This window comes from Elephantulus edwardii, unplaced genomic scaffold (assembly GCF_000299155.1).
Source record: "Elephantulus edwardii isolate Elephantulus edwardi_28Jun2011 unplaced genomic scaffold, EleEdw1.0 scaffold00072, whole genome shotgun sequence".
NCBI lineage: Eukaryota > Metazoa > Chordata > Mammalia > Macroscelidea > Macroscelididae > Elephantulus > Elephantulus edwardii.
Genome location: NW_006399822.1, coordinates 5,190,069 through 5,207,020, shown reverse-complemented (window position 1 = coordinate 5,207,020; position 16,952 = coordinate 5,190,069). Strand labels below are relative to the sequence as shown.

The window sequence follows — 16,952 nt, the reverse complement described above, 5'->3', positions numbered from 1 at the left end:
CACATTCTTATGGGCTGTTAGAAACGGCTGGTTTTTAATTTATTATTCATCAGTGCAGCAGCACAGGGAAGCCCCCTTTACTCTGGATGAGGGCTGGGGCCCGAGTGAGAATGTTGTATCTTTCCCCTTTAATCCCTCTACCACATTCAACCACATCATGGGATGATTACCTCATTTGTAACGGCCACAATTCTTTACCACATCACTGAGGAATAGTGAGGACCATAGCCCAGACGAGCTGACACATATTTGCGAGGGGACATCATTCAATCCATGACGTTTATTAACCCTTTCACCAAGCTCAGATGGAGACATGGATATAGAAAGTGATAACCTTTAACTTCCAATACCTTTCCTACCAATTCAGCATTTTACTGTTTACTGATTAGTTCTAATCCTGTCAATCATTATCCAGCTATGTTATTTGTCCAAAGGTGGGGCTGCCCTTTAATGAATAATCTGTGCACATGCACACATGAGTATATACATGCAGGGGAGCATGTGCAGGGAGTGGAAGAAATGCTGAAAGAGGACACCTCCTAGGATTTATAACTGACTTCACATCCGTTTACCCCCTGGGACAATGAGTGTGCTCGAGTATACTTAATTCCTGCTCATTCAAAGAGTGCCAAAGATTTTCTCTCCGCCTCCCTCCCTGCCTCTGTGTTCACACAGCCTAGACCCCCTCCTGTCAGCCTTTGCCCACTGGGCTCGCTGGTAGCTGAGAATGGGATCTGTCTGCTCTGACCCTGCAGCGGGGCTCTGCCTGGCCATCACTGCTGTGCTGGGAGGAATGGCTTTTGGAAAACTCAAGAAGAGTCCGGGGCAGATGTGGAACCGCACCATCTGCTTGGCGGGTCTCTGGGGAATCACTTGCCTGCTTGGTTCCTCTCTTTGCTGGGGCTTGGTTCTCTTCTCCTTGTCATGTTTCTTCTTGTATAAGTACATATCTAGCCAAGAGCTGTTACCTGTGCAACAGAAGACCATCCTGATCACAGGTAAGTGGACGGGGCTGCTATTCTTAATGGGGACAGGACATGGCGCTGGGGTTTGCTGTTTTAGGGTTTTGCAAAATGGGGCTTAGAAATCGGGATGCTGGGCATGGAATGCACAAAATAATCTGCCCAAGTGATTTTCCTGACTTTGCTCTGGTGCATTTCTCCTAGGAAGTTCACGGGAAGTGGGTGTTGGCAGGAGGCAGGTGCGGCAAATATCCCTGAGCTCGTTCCCCACTTCCTCCCTGTGTAAATATGAATAGGAAAAACAGCGATGGTCTTCTGTATACTTAGTGGAACCCATAAAAGTACTGGTGGTTTCTCCGGGATAAGTAGTATTTTGCTGGGATTTGGGGCTGTGATATGCAAGGGAGTTGCACAAAGCCTGGCTGCCTTGTGCCCTGGAGTGATTCTGCTGTATGACCCACATTCCTTTGGCCGCTGGGAGAGCCTGGGACCCCATCTGAGCCTTTTCTCCTTAGCACCGTCACTGACATGTAGCACTGCTTACTTGGATCAAGCAGGCAGATCTACGGAAATTGAGGTGCTTGTTATTCAGGCTTCCAGGTTTTCCATTTCTTTGCATTTTCCCCCCCTTTGAGCTGCATGTATGAGGCCAGATTAAAATTCGACTGAGTTGTAAAACTGGTTTGCTTGGTTGTGAGGCATTCTGTGCTTAGATGGACTTGACTTAGGATTACCTGGTGTGATTCTGGTCCATAAGCTGCTGTTGAGGTTAAGGCATCAGTGGAGGAATTACCAGCCAGGAATTACTGACTGTGCACTGCTAGAAGGCAGGCAGATGTGGGATGCAGCCGGGACAAATGGTTTCCACAGCTCAGAGACAAACAGGCTCTAATAATTCTATGTTGTCACACATATTAGTTGTCCTGTGGATTAGAAAAGTCAACATGGGTAGAGGTAGCTGAAAGCTACGGAAATGAGGCTTCCTTAATGATAACAAACATTTCAAAGGTTGACAAATCGGCCAATCCTAAGTGCTTATCTCCACAAACCTCTGCCATCACGCAAAGCTGGAAAACTGGCAGAGTTTTATTACACTAGAATAAGAGGATGCAGGAAAGGGTACAAAGCAACCGTCAAAGTCTCTATTGTTCTGTTTGCTGTAAAGAAGTAAGCACTCTGGAGTTGAGAATAACGCCAGGCTAGATTTGCTGTGTGTGTATATACATCTGTGCACCCATTTGTGTGCCTGTGTTCTCCACTGGTGTGTGGCAAAACAAAGCTTTCTGCATGTGTTCAGTAAACAAAGCAACAGTAATCATAAACACCTACTAGGGCTGGTGAAAGGACAGATAACATGGAATGACTGGATGCTCAGACAAGGCATGGATTAGAATTGATACAATGGGACAAAATGGTATGAATGGCTGAATTAAAAAAAAAAAACAAACACAACAAACCCCACAACCCAATGTGCTTTGTAAACTTTCACACAAATAACAAACAAAAGAATAAGAAAACAAGAGCAACAGTAGTGTCATGCTTGACACTACTGGAATGAAATCTTCTGGATGAAGTCCAAAGATTCCTGGGAAATCCATTTCAGGGAGCAGCACTTTACAGGCTAAGAAGTGGGAATGCTGAATTTTAGGATAAAGCAAGGCAGACCTCAAAGTCACTGTGGGGAAAAGAGGAATCTTTTCATGTGTGCTCTCCCCTCCCAGTAGGCACGCATCAACATACCCTCTCCACCCAAGTCAGAGGAAGGCCACACACAGCAGCTGCTGGTATCCACTGAATTCATGTAGTGTCAGGTAGGAAGACTAATTAGGCAGCTCAAGCTTACTAGCGAATTCCCAAGTGAAGTGCTTTGCAATTACAATGCTTAGCACGATGAAGGCAGCTTACATATATTTCAAGGTGACTGAATTGTCACTTTTAAGCCCTTTGTCACATAGAATGCCATCTGCTCTGTGTAATTCTACAGTTTCACGACCTTTTCACAAATGGAAAACAATACACAAGAAATAGTTTATTTAGACCAGAATTCGGTAATTCAGAAGCAACTCTGATTTGCAATAGCCTCTGTTTCAAGGTGGCTTATGCTTCTAAATTGGGGTGTGGGTGTTTTTTTTTTTTGAGGGAGATGAAAAAAAGAAGAAATAATATGATGGTGTATATAAAAATTCATAAATATTTTGTTACTCAATAATTCTGCTCCTGGATATTTCTCTTAAAAACTAAACTCTGGTATAGGGATAAATGCAAAACAAAATGGTAGGTCCCTAAGGTTGTTCAGCATGATTGTATTATATAAAATACTGAAATATCAAGGGTAACCAAAAAAGGCAAAGTATTACAGGGAACTGTCATTGATTGATCCGTGCCCACCAATACCCCGCCTTTCCTGATTCCTCTACCCCTCCCTCTGCCCACCAAATTCTGTGACCTCGTGATTTCTGCCCCCTGCAGCCCCACGCCTTCCTCCTTTGGCCCCTTTGGATTTTTGTACATGTGTTGTTCCTGAAAAAGCTGAACAAAGAAATTCCGTACGACCCAGCTATTTCTCTGCTAGGAATGAATATACTCCGAGGAAAATGAACTGAGACCCAAATGGAGATTAGTACACCAATGCATTATTCATGATAGCAAAAAAAACAGAAACAGCTCAAATGTCCACCAACAAATGAACGGAATGAGAAATTGTGGTACGTTCATACAATGTAATATTATGCAGCACGCAGGAGCAACGACTTCGTAAAATTCTATATAAAGGGAAAGGCTGGAGAGCATTATGTTGAGTGAACTAATTCAGTCTCACTGGAGGCAAGTTTATGTAGTCTTTTTCAGCGAATTATATAACAAAATACTTGTAAGAGAGAATATAAGAGATTAAGGAACATTTTAGTTGTTATTTAATTACAGGTTCTATTACAAGTCCAGCAAAAGTTTTCATAAGGAAAAACATAAGTTTACAAGTTTCTTTTTCTTTGAGGCCTTGTTTTGGTAAGATGCTACTTCCCTACCCATCAGCATAAAACAAAAAGACCCAAACCAAAATCAAACAACAAAAATGAACCAAAAAGCCTGCCACAGGGCCACTTGCCACTCGTAAGGATCCTGTGGAACAGTATGAATCTACCTACTAGGTTTTCCAAGGCTGCAAGTATTTATAGCAGCATTCCGCCACACTTTCTCCAACTGAGTGATTAGACTCCTCTCTAAGGTAATATGAGCTCTCCTGGCCACATGGCCAAAATACGTGAGACCAGCTCTCAGCATTCTTCTTGCAAAGGAGTGCTCTGGAAGCGCTTCTCCCTGACAGATTTGTCTGTTCTTTTGGCAGTCTATGGTGTTCTTCAGTGTTCTTTAACATTAAAATTCAAAGGGATCAATGTTTGCTTAGTCTTTATTCCCTGTCCAAATTCTACAAGCATGTGAAGCAACTGAAATACTATGGAATTTCAAAACCATTGACCTTTTTGGCTTGTAGCCAATATCTTTTTTAAAAAAATTATTATTAAATTTTATTAGTTTTAATGAACATTTACAGAGATTTTGGGTTCTCATTCATTGTTGCACTGTTTTCTCTACCCTCCTTCCCAGTTCGTTCTTCTTTCCCCCCCAAATGTCTGTTTTAATTGTCCAATTGCCACAGTTGTAGCCAATATCTTTAACCTCTGTGCCATCCAAGCCCCTTAAAACTCTTCTCCAAAAATAAGACTAAACCCACCACTTTCCACTCACTTCCAAGTAATCAACCCTATAGGGCATAATAGAATAGCCCCATAGTTTTTCCAAGGTTATAGGTTTTTATGGAACAGACAACTGTACCTTTCTCCCATAGAGGGACCAGTGAGTCTGAAAACTTCTGGGTGGCAGCCAAGTGCTTATCCACTGTGCCACCAGGGTTCCTGTTCCAGGAAGGTCTACCAGACTCACTGATTACACAGCTGCTGTGCACAGAGCTCACTGCCACTGCAACTCACAGCAAGCTGCTCACTGCAACTCACAGAGACAGAGAGAAGGAGCTTAATTCAATTAAGCATGAGAGCTTGTGAGGACAGGGCTGGTTCAGGCAGAGGTGCACTCTGCTGTGCGTAAGACTGCTCTGCATTGGAGTTGACTTGATGGCACCGAACAACATTATTTTGTGCTGTAAAATAAGAGCCCAAGGCAGATAACTCCTTCTTGATATTAAACAGTTCAACTAGAGTTCTCAAGTTTCTTTTTTAAAATTTATTATTATTAATTCTAATGAAAATTTACAGAAATTTTGGATTGCCATTTATTCATTGTTGCACTTTTATCCCTGCCCTCCCCTCCCCTCTGGTTCGTTCTCCTCTTTAAAATGTAAATGAAAAATTCCTTCATTGTTATTCAATCCCTCCCCCCAAGTCCACTCCACCAATGCAGCCTTCATTCTGGACTCATGTCATGACAATAATACCTAATCCTATATACCTTTTAAACAGTTCTCTCTCTCATCTGTTTCAATGCAGTATGCATAATTTATCCCATCTTTCTCAGTCTCCCCCTCAACCCCTATATGTCAGTCCTGTTTTACAACAATGACCCTATGCAGTATTTATACCATTGTTCTAACTATAAGATTTGGGTTCCTTTGAAATTAACATTAGCCTACTGAAAGGAATAAACATTGACAATGGAATAGAGACTAATACAGTTTTTAACGTTGTTCTATGATTCTCACAGTCTTTATAATTTATATTTTATAAATAAGGAAACTCTATGTTCAAAGCCAGCAGTTAGCAGAGAAGGGACTGAATCTAGACAAAAGCATCTACCACCAAAAATCTGTTCTTAATGTTCTCATTAGTTGCATTAGAGTTACAGCTACTATTAGCCCAGGGACAGAACTAGAAAGGAATGTTGGAAGAGAGCGCTGACTTAAGAGATGTGATGAGTATGATCTGAGGATAATGAAGGGTGGCCTAGGTGCAAAGGTTATTGGTAAATGGAAATATGAAACGACAATTTGCATAAGTCTGAAGATTAAGATTGGTGAATCTTGAGCAATTAAATGATGGAGACCACACAGAAGAGGTAATTGTGGCTTATATTATGAGTCAACAAGACAGTATGACACGGTGATTTCTAACAACGAGGTAGAACATATGAGAGACGGTGAGGCTGGTAAAGGGCAGGGTAGGTTCAGATCTGTTGTTCACAGGGTTGCTGTCAGTTAGAGCTGACTCAACGGCATTTAATGACTACAAACACCAATGCTAACCAAACCTACAAAAACAGTTCCTTTGTGGTCAATTTCTACTCCTGGTGACCCCATACGTGTCAGAGTTGAACTGTGCTCCAGATGTGGATCGTGAGACCTTTTTTATTAGTGGCTCTGGGTAGATTGAAACTTTCAACTTTTTGGCTAACAGCTGAATGTGTTAACTACACCACGTAGGTACCTTTATGTTTTTACTCAACACTTGTAGCTATAAGCGTCTTCCTTGTAACACACAAAACTATTCCTCATTGGAACACTCATTACTGGGCTTGGATCGTCTTTGGAAGTCACATAACCTAGATCAAAGCACTCTTGTATAACAGTCCTTGAAAAGTGTAAAAAATGCATCCTCTTGTAGCTAAATCTTCTTTGATCTTAATCTTAAAATAATTTTGTGATTCTTCCCCTGTCCCAGCTTCCGGAGAGTCGCTATTCTACTGGGCGTCCTCTGGTTTATTAGCAGCGTCTTGACACGACTTTGAAATGCTGACTCCGATTTAGGACCATGAGCCGTCTTCGTACGAGACATAAAGAACACTGGAATGCATACAATTATATTCTACTGGAATAAATGCAAGGTTCTTCACCGGGTGGTGTCAGGCTTTTTGTGAAGTCAACATGTAGACTTATTTTCCCCCCAATTTACTTGTGAAGCAATTGAGATGGGTGGAGAAGCAAGGCATTGTCAGAGGCTGATAGGAAGGAAATGACTTTGGGGTAATGTCTTTTTCCTCAGGCGTATGGAATGGGAGGTGCCAGGGTCACATACAGATGACTTTGTCAATTGTAGAGTACCAGAGATTCCCAGGTCTGTTTCATTGATCAGGAACAACCTTACAACCCTGCTTTCTGAAATGAATGCTATGAGAGCAGAGAAAGAATGTGTAACACAGGCGGATGGATAGCTAAAGGCAGAGGAAAGACTATTAAACAAAAGAGAGAGATTCTCAGAGGACTATGGTGGGCCTACCTCATGAGATGAGGGCTTAGTTCCTTGGTTATAGTGCCTGGCACGTCTTGGCCTCATTTGAATACCCATGCCCTTTGCAATGGTAAACTTTCTGGTACAACTCTATAGGCTTGTGCCAAACTGGTTGAGCGTTGGAATTGCACTGACTGGCTTCACTGGCTGCTCCTTTAATTTTCTGATTCTTCCCTGATCCTTGTTGCCATTCTTGTCATTACTCTCTCTAACGCTAACATTCCCCACCGAGCGGGATGGATACTGAAAACTGGGTGTCATTGGTTCTGGCAGCTTCCTGCTGACTTTGGGAAGTAGTCATACCTGTTTTGCCACTAATCTTTCTCTTTTTTGGGTCTTTATGGTGATGAAGGATTTGCTGTTCCAAGATCAGTCCAAGACAAATGGCAGTATCCTTGGATTAGCACTACTTTCTGTTGGAAAGGCTTGTATTCTGGAAATATAGCCTTAGAAAGCATATTAAACAGACAGAGAACAAAGAGTAACAGTAATATAACGGTAGCTAAAGGGCTTAGTGGTGGAGTTAGAAAAGCTAAGTTGGTAGTGCTTTCTGGATGGATGAACTGTGTGGTTGAACCAACAGTCATGTAGCCTGACTCAATATGTGTTTTGACATTCATTTCTTTTCCCCCTACAGTGTTTACGTAACACAAAAGGATATATTTTCTAAAAACCAGACTCCTCCTTGCTCTGCCAGCAAGCCATCCAGGGCTGCTCTATAATTCTGTGATCAGTTTGGAGTGTGATTAGTGCTCTGCTGCTCTGCTTTTCAAGCCTCCCCTGCTGACGTGGTGATCTTTCCCAAGGACTGACTGAGATTAGTTAGGGTAGCTTCCTAACGTCCTCATGGGTTTAACATTTCTCTAACTTTGCTCTTAGATCTTTGTAGAAAGATGAGCCCCAGTGTCTTTCGGGAGGCTGGTGTTCTTTTGGAATAGGTACATGGAGAGTATGACACATCTGCATGCCTTAGTCACTGGGCTCTGTGTATCCTAAAGTGCCTTTCCCCCCATGGAGCCATTGGTCTACGCAAGAAATCCCCCATCCCATCTGGGCTGTTCTTGGCTGTGGCTTGTTAATGTTAGGTGGGAAAGGTCTTCCACACATCTAGATATACCTGGGAGGGGTACATAGCGTGTGAGGATATTTTAGAGGCTCAAGCATGGGGTTAGCTACTCAGAGCAGTGGGTTACTAGTAGTTCTGATAGTAGTTACTAACCCTGCTGGACAGGGATTAATACAGATGATATAGCCTGTACCGTTCTCGGCTGAGCAGGAGGCTCCAGGATGGTGGACAGTAAAAAGTTAGAGAACACGGTGTGGCAGACCATCACTCTCACCCGATGTCAGGAAAACTTGTTTTAGAGCTTGCACTCCCAACACATCTCACAGGAGTCACTCACGGAGTGACAACATGGGTCACTCAGCAGCCTAGACCCTTTCCAAAGGAGCTGGCTCACATTATGAGTGCATTATTTACCTTATTTTGGTTTTGTTACTCATATTAGAATCTATTGAGGCACATCTTGTCAGTGGTAGTCTGGTTATGTTGTTGTTATGTGCCATCAAGTTGCCTGTGACTCATAGCGACCCTATGCACAACAGCCCTAAACCCTGCTCTATCCTGTGCCAATCTCACCATCTCTGACACACCTACCCCAACTACCCCAGTCACTGAATCAATCCACCTCATTGAGGGTCTACCCCTCCTGTACTGTCCCTCCAATCTCCCAAGCATGATGTCCCTCTCCAAGGACCGGTCCCTCCTTACAACATGTCCAAAGTATGTCAGACGAAGCCTCAGAATCCTTACCTCCAAGGAGCAGCCTGGTTTAACCCTCTCCAGAATGAACCTGTCCATTTTCTTACTAGTCCATGGTATATTCAATACTCTTCTCCAACACTACATCTCAAAGGCATCAATTCTCCTTCTATCCTCCTTGGTCATTGTCCAACTCTCTGATGCATAACAAGTGATTGCAAAGACCATGGCCTATATCGAGCGCACCATAGTCTCCAGAGTGACACCACTGTTGTTCAGAAGTTTGGAGACGTCCCTAACAGCAGACTTTTCCATCGCAATACTTTTAATTTCCTGGTTGTTGGTGTCCAGAGTGTTGACTGTGGAGCCAAGCAAACTAAAGTTGTTAACAATCTCAATCTCTTCACCATCCATCCTGATGCTGCCAATTGGCCCTGAGTGAGAATCTTATAGAACTGGATAATATTTACTGAAAACCTAGAACAGGATGCAATTTGCACCTGAGCATTTGAAGAATGATAACTTGCATGCTGTTGCTGTCTGGTGTTGTCAAGTTGAGTACAACTCATGGTGACCCTATGAACAACAGATCTAAACACCGTTCTATCCCGCACCATCCTCATCAATTCAGACATACTCGAGCCCACTGCTGCAATCACCATGTCAGGTCATCTGCTTGAGGGTCTTCCTCTCTGCTGATTTTCCACCTTTACAAATAGGAGACCCTTTTCCAAAATAATAGACCCTCTTAGCAACATGCCCAAAGTATGTGAGGTAAAGCTTCATCATCCTTGCCACCAAGGAGCACTCCGGTTGCACTCTCTTCACCACATATTTGCTCATTCTTTTTGCAATCCAGGGCATATTCCATATTTGTCTGAACTTTATGAGTCAGAACATGTATGTAAATGTTATGAAATCCCTAAGGCATCTGCTACTTCTTGAGATATTTTAAAAATTACTGTCAGGCCATTATCACTTTGGATATTTCAGGGAGAGCCCAAAATGGGTAATTATTTCCTGCAATAGTGCTCTGGCCAATTCTAGTGCTCTCTCTGTTCAAGTGGGGAAGGCTCAGATGGGTGTCTTCCATGCCTAATAGGTACCTGTGTTTGTTACAAGCTGGCTTATTTGTGAAATCAATATGCCAGTCATCTCCCAGAGACTGTCCTCTTCATTAACTTTTAGCAATGGAAATGAGGGGCCAGTGTTTTGTAGTTATTCTGTCAAAAGCAGAGACAAGTTCTTGTTACCTGTTTATAGTGTCCACTTGTCTGGTGACCTACTAGGTTTCTATACACAGAAAATTATGTCTTGGAGAGGGTACAGTCAGAGTGTTCTTTGGAGTCACGAATGATGAGGCTTCACCTCACATACTTTTGACATGTTGCTAGGAAGTGCTATTCCTTGGGTAAGGACATGATGCTTCGAAGGGTGGAGGGTCGGTGAAGGTGAGGAAGACCCTCAACTATGTGGGTTGCCACAGTGACTGCTACAGTGGGCTCGTGTGTGTCAAAGTGTGAGGACGGCACAGGACAGGTTCAGATCTTTTGTTCATATGGTTGCTATGAGTCATACTCAACTCGATGGCACCTAACAACAACAACAACAACACTCATCTGGTGACCTACTAGTTTCTATAAACAGAATATTAATCTTTTCCTGTAGAAATCTTGATGGGAACTGGAAACAAATTGATGGGCTAATGATTGGGGTAAGCTCTGGTGGCTAGTGTCTAGGAGTTGCACTGCCAAGCCAAATGCTTGTGGTTTTAATTCACAAGCTGCTCTGTAGAAGAAAGATGGGCAGTCTCCTCTCATGTGATTTACTGCCTGGAAAAATTCACTAGAGGGTCAGATACGTGTTAGTTCTGACTCAGTGGACCACAGTAACAAAAATGACTGGAGTATGAACATTGATTGTTCTGTAGTCCACCAACTAGTTGCATCCTCATAACTAAAACCTTGGCTCGGGCCCATTCTAACTCCTGAGGGGAACAGGCAGTCGGTTACTCAAAATCAGATTCTTTAGTACTGGATGGGGAAAAACAGGCATTAATGCAGCTCTATATTCAAGGGTCTAGTGGTAAGAAGTTGCACAGCAATCCCAAAAGTACATGGTTCGAATCCACCAGCTGTTCCATGGAGAAAGATGGACAATCTCCTTCTGTGTGTTTACTGCATCTCAAAACCCACTGGAGGGCCAGCTAGAGGTCAGTTCCACCTTGATGGCACACAACCACTAAAGAGGTGCCTGCCTTGCTCTTGACGCCTGTGGCCTCTGCCGTAGGATCTAAGTCCTGGAGGTCTTGTGGCAAATCTTCTGCCTGTGGGCTACTATTTTCTTTCTTTTTTAAATTGGTATTTTAATGAAAGTTTATAAAGAACTTGAATTTCCATTCATTCATTGTTGCACATTTTCCTTCCTGCCCCGTTATCCCCCGCCAAGTTGCCTTTTTTTTTTGGAAAAAAGTTCTTTCATTGTTACACATTCCCCCTCACTCCCCAGACCATTACTACAGACCATTACTATGTAGCTCTTTATTCTGGACTCTTATCATGCCAATAATACCTAATCATATGTTCCTTTTATACAGTTCTCTCCCTCATCTGTTTCAACACAGTGTACATTATTTATCCCTTCTTTTCTTAATTCCCCCAACCCTGATGTCAGTCCTGTTTTATAACAGTGGCGTTAATGCAGACATTTCACTCAGCATAATATTGCCCATGGTCACCCGTTTTGTAGAATATTTCATGAGTTCTTTGTTTTTCAGTGCTGTATAATATTCCATTGTGTGAATATACCACAGCTTCTCTATCCATTCATTTGTTGATGGGCACTTGGATTGTTTCCAACTCTTCGTTATTGTGAACAAAGCCACAATAAACATGGGTGTGCATATATCTGCATTGGTGGCTATGGTTTCTTTAGGGTATATTCCTAGTAGTGGAATTGCTGGGTCAAATGATATTTCTATTTCCAACTTTTTGAGAAAGTGCCATACTGCCTTCCATAGTAGTTGCACCATTTTATACTCCCACCAACAGTGAATAAGGGTTCCAGTTTCTCCACAACTTCACCAGCATTTGTTGTTTGCTGCTCTTCTAATTTTCTATTCTTATTGGGGTGAGATGATATCTCATAGTTGTTTTGATTTGCATCTCTCTTAGAGCTAAGGATTTTGAACATTTCTTCAAGTGTTTGTTGGCCATCTGAATGTCTTCTTTGGTGAAGTATCTGTTCATATCCTGTGTCCATTTTGCAACTGGGTTACCTTTATCTTTTTGTGGCATGGGGTACTATTTTCAGGACAAAAATTCCACAATCTCTTTGGAATGCAAGAATTGCACCTAACTTAGTTTAAGTTTCTTAAACTATGTTTCTTAGTTTAGAAATCTCTTTCTAGCAAGGGAACTAGGGTCTCTGGTATAATGAAGAAGGGATGATTAATTATAGTATTATTCTGTGACCACAGTGGAGGAGGAAAATATCTTTCCCTTGACTTTCCATCTATTCTCACCACAATCTGGGAGAAAGTGGAAAAGTGACACCTCCCCCCCCCCAAAAAAAAGAAGACAGTGCAAAAAAAGACGCTCTTCTGTTGACCAGAAAGGATAAAGGCCCACTTGTAAGATCACCTACAGGTCCCCTAAGAATATAGTCAGCATGGGGTCTTGGATGAAGCCTGGGCCCTGTCAACTGGAGTCATGCTCCTCTGATACTACCTGGATCTTAGGGTGCTGTGGGCAGTCACTTGCCTGATCTCTTAGGCCTCTGTCTGCACCAGTAGCAAGTGAGAGATTTTCTGTTCCCTCCTTTATTTGGTAATTTTGAGGTGCCCATTTGCATTCCTTTCTGATATGCCCTGTTTGGCTGCAATTAAAACAAGCCATTGTGCACCATCTATTTACGTACAGGTCTGGGAGCTGAGCAATAATTATTAACTCAATTAATTTTGCCATTTGACATCCTTTCCCAACTTTCTCCAGGTCACAGTTATTGAAAACCATAATAGCTATCTTTAAAAAGCTCATTAGAATCTTCCTGGGTGTGGATGGCACACTGCTGCAGCTTCCTGTGGGTGTCCACGGCCAAGTGCTTTAGAGAGCACAAGTTCAACATTAACCAGCCTTCTGCTGACTCAGGGTCTAGCTTAGCGTATCCTGAAGGCCTCTACTAGATGGCCTGGAAACACAATGGGACCTTCCCCTTCTTCATTCTGAATAATTTCTACAAGCTTGGAAAAATATACTAGCTTAACTTAGATCTCTTCTATACTCTCTCTTAGACAAGTGTGCATATTATCTCGGGCAACCTGTCCTATTTCCTGCTGTCCCATCTAATAATTCCATCCCGGATTTAGAGGGAAGCTGCTATACTCCCAGGGTTTAGATTCTGGTTACCAGCATGAAAACGACCCATTTGATGCTGGGCTGCTGAGATAATTCACTGATTCTCATCAGGAGAGCAGTAGAATGAGAGGAGGACATTTAAGTCACTCCATAGAATTTAAAAAATCTTAATCAAATGCTAAAATTCCTCTATAAACCTTCATGAGTGTGTAAAGAAATTTTTCTTTACAAGACTTCAAGTGAGACATGCTGAAAGGCGTATGAACCTGCGGGGTCCCACCGTTTGGTGGGGCTACTTCACGCAGGGTGATGAGAAAGGATACAGAGAGAATGCCCCGGAAGAGTTAAGGGGCCCCTGTTGTCTGAGGAAGGTGGAGGGTTCTTTTGGGAATTAGGAGTTGTACTTGATGGAGTATAAGATGGCATGACCGTTTCTCTGGAGTCACAGTCTGCTATTTCTCATTCATGCTAGTGGAGATGGGACCAGAATGGCTTGGTTCCACACAGGACTCACAAAACAGGGGATTTTAATAAAGAAAGAAAAAAAATCTAAGTATAGAGGACTTCAGACCACTTGCTTCTCTTTTTTTTGCTTCTCTTTTTACAAAACAGATTCATTTACAAAATATAATTGTACATCAGAAATCCATTAACAAGCCATTTTTTTCAACAATCCTCTAAGAGATATTGGGGCCAGATTTCATTACAGAGTTATTTAAACTTTGACCTCCTCAGATTGTTGACATCTAGTTGTTCTCAATTTTTTAAGAAGACATATGGGGAGACTATTTGAGGAGATGGAGTCCATCTATTCCTCAAGGAATGGCGTCCCACAACCACAAGGGAAGTGAAACTCCATATCTAGGTGTAATAGGGTGTCTCCTACTATAGTAAACCTTTGCAGGGAGAGATACACATCTTTCTGTCTTATCCAGACCGTTCAGGGCCTGCTGAGTACTGCCAGCCACAGATTCTGGCAGATACTCCATTCCTTTCTCTCTCTCTCTTTCCCAAATTTTTATATTTCTTATTTCCAGTTGTGACATTCCCAGAGACGATGGGTGCAAGTGCTGAGATCTTCTACCCCTCCATGAATAGGTGTCTGGTCTTATATTTCCCAGGGTTGCAATGAGAGTTTCCATATAGGGGCAAAAACTATACTGCAAGATAGTTTTAACAGAGTAATCGAATATGGTATCCAATGTCTTCAATACAGAATTTCTTTTTCTTAAACAAGCAGGTCAGAAAAGAGAGCTCCTATACTCCACAGACTTAGCAGATTAGGAAGTCTCCAGAAGGCTGTTTCTCCTGACAAGGTTTTAAACCAATATAAGACTGTGGCTAAGTGACGAGCAGCCTAAAAAGGTGATGGGCCAAGGCTTTGGAAGCAAGACCAATGTCATCTGGGGGGTGACTATTTGGAGGTTCAGGAGATACTTTAACTAAGCAGGAAGCAGTGTGGTGACTCAGAGTGATGGTTGCTGGGGTCAGTTCACAAAGAAGGTGACCTTCCCAGCGCTCAACTTCTTCGTAATGTCTCAGGTGTCTCCAGGAGGAGGATGATGCAACCTATCCAGAGCCCTTACATACACCAGGAACTCAAACCTTATAGGTGCCTGTCTGACCAAGAAAATCAGTTTTATGTGAGGGAAGTTCCCTTTGGAACCTTGAATGGCATAAGAATTGGTCTCACACATCTGTAAAGGAGGGAAAGAATTTTCTTATCTCCAGACTTGACTCATTATACAAGACTCATACAGAAATAGATTTACAACCCTGGAACAGACTGTCTCAATGCTCAGAGAGAAAAGGTGAGGCAAAAAGAAAGACACTCATTCACATTTCCGTGTTTTCAGCAGGAGAAGGAGAACTGGGTTTTGGCACAAAGTTTTAGAAGACTGGGAGGTTCTCAGGCCTGGTTTAGTGATTGGGTACAATCTAGCAAGGTTGTTTCCCAAAATTAATGTTACAGAGCAGAGAAAGAACATAAAACACAGGTAGAAGGACAGATAAAGACAGGAAAGTTAATTGAACAAGAAAAGGACACTCTCAGAGGATGAGTTGGTCTTCCTTATAAGATGAGAGGAGCCCCTTCTCCCTTCTTAGCTCCTTGATTGTGTAGAGCCTGGCACTTCCTGGTCTCATTTCAATACTTGCACCCTTGGAAGTGGTGGGGGTTTTGATGCATCTCCATTGGCTCTTGCTGAATGGGTTAACTGCTGCCGTCACATGCTGATTGGCTCTATTGATTCCTGCTTTGTTTCATTTCCTGATTCCCCCCCCCCCAGGGTCCTCCTCATCATATTCTCTTTGTTTTGTCTGGCCCTAACAGGCCAGGGGACATTTGGAAAAAAGGGGCTGGAATTAATGGAATAGCCCAATATTTGGAGATACAATGAGGTTACTCCACTATATCAGACAAGATGAATGAAACTCTTGAAGAGAAAAAAATTTCAGAGAGAAGAGCTTAGACAGAGATTAGGCCCAAGATATAAGCAATGATGTTCACCCACATCTCCAAGACAGACCTGGAGAGCATAACTCCAAGGCAGAGGTTTGTGCACATCATCCAACATGCAGCAGATACTGGATGGAATGAGAGTGTGCCTCTGCATTTCAGGTTACTGCAGCAAAGAGTGCCGGTGAAAACGCAACAAGGAAGTGGTGGAGAGATGGTCTTAGTCGTCAACTTGTAACTTCTGAGGACTCTGACGGACATGAGACTTTAAGTGGACCTGGAGAATAGACCAGATCTGGTTCCAATAGTTCCAAAAGGACATCGTGTTTGGTAAAGTCAGAAAAAATGAGGCCAATCTCCACCCCTCCCAAGAGGATTGACACAGTCACTTCAAAAATAGGCTCAAGCATATCAACAATCCTGGGGACAGTACAGGACTAGGCTGCCTTTCAATTCGGTTATGTATTACGTCAACAGAAGGTCGAACCAACTCCACAGTCAACCATGTGAGAATCACAGTCCAAAGCCCTGGAAAAGCAACACCTCTTCCCAACACCTTATGCACCCAGTTCTTCGGTGTGTCTCAGATTTTACATGTCCAACACTGAGCTCTTGTTTTGAGGTTCCTCCAAATAGCCTCCCAAATTTATAAGTTGCACTATCACACACTCTTCAGGAATCTGAGCCCCAAGAACTTCTCCCTAGTTTCTGTTTCTCCTTCCCTCTCCCTCTAAATCCAGCTCATCCCCTGGGCTGTAATACTTGCTTTCAAACACATGCTGATACACCCCCTTCTCTGCCTTCCCTCTCTCATTCACTCTAGCAAGATGACTAGAGTGTCTTCTAGTCTGCTCCCACCACTTTCATTATACACTTGTCCTTCTAAACGTTCTCAGCAAAGGAGCCACATACTCCTCTCTGTCTTAAAACCCTTCAAGGACTTTCCACTGTCCCAAGAATAAAACCCAATCTCTCTCCCAGGACTTAGTGGTCCTGCCCTTGCTGCCTCTCTCATCCTTCATCCCCTGAAGTGCCAACTTTTCTTGGCATTACAGCTTTTGCATCTGCTGTGGCTTTCCTCCCACACTTTACTACTTCTTCTGCATCATTCTTCGCCTTCGCACCTTTATCCTAACCAGGGTTTCTCCACCTCAGCACCGTTGACGTCTTGGGCCGGATCTT

General features: G+C 42.8%; 1 protein-coding gene across 1 annotated transcript in view; it reads left to right on the top strand.

The window, feature by feature from the left end:
- The first annotated feature begins 727 nt into the window (after positions 1-727).
- LOC102866331 (estradiol 17-beta-dehydrogenase 2-like) overlaps positions 728-16,952 on the top strand; it is a 39,249-nt gene continuing 23,024 nt past the window's right edge. The window contains exon 1 of the mRNA XM_006888804.1: positions 728-998. Coding sequence (XP_006888866.1) covers positions 728-998 — 271 coding nt within the window. The remainder of the gene's footprint in view (positions 999-16,952) is intronic.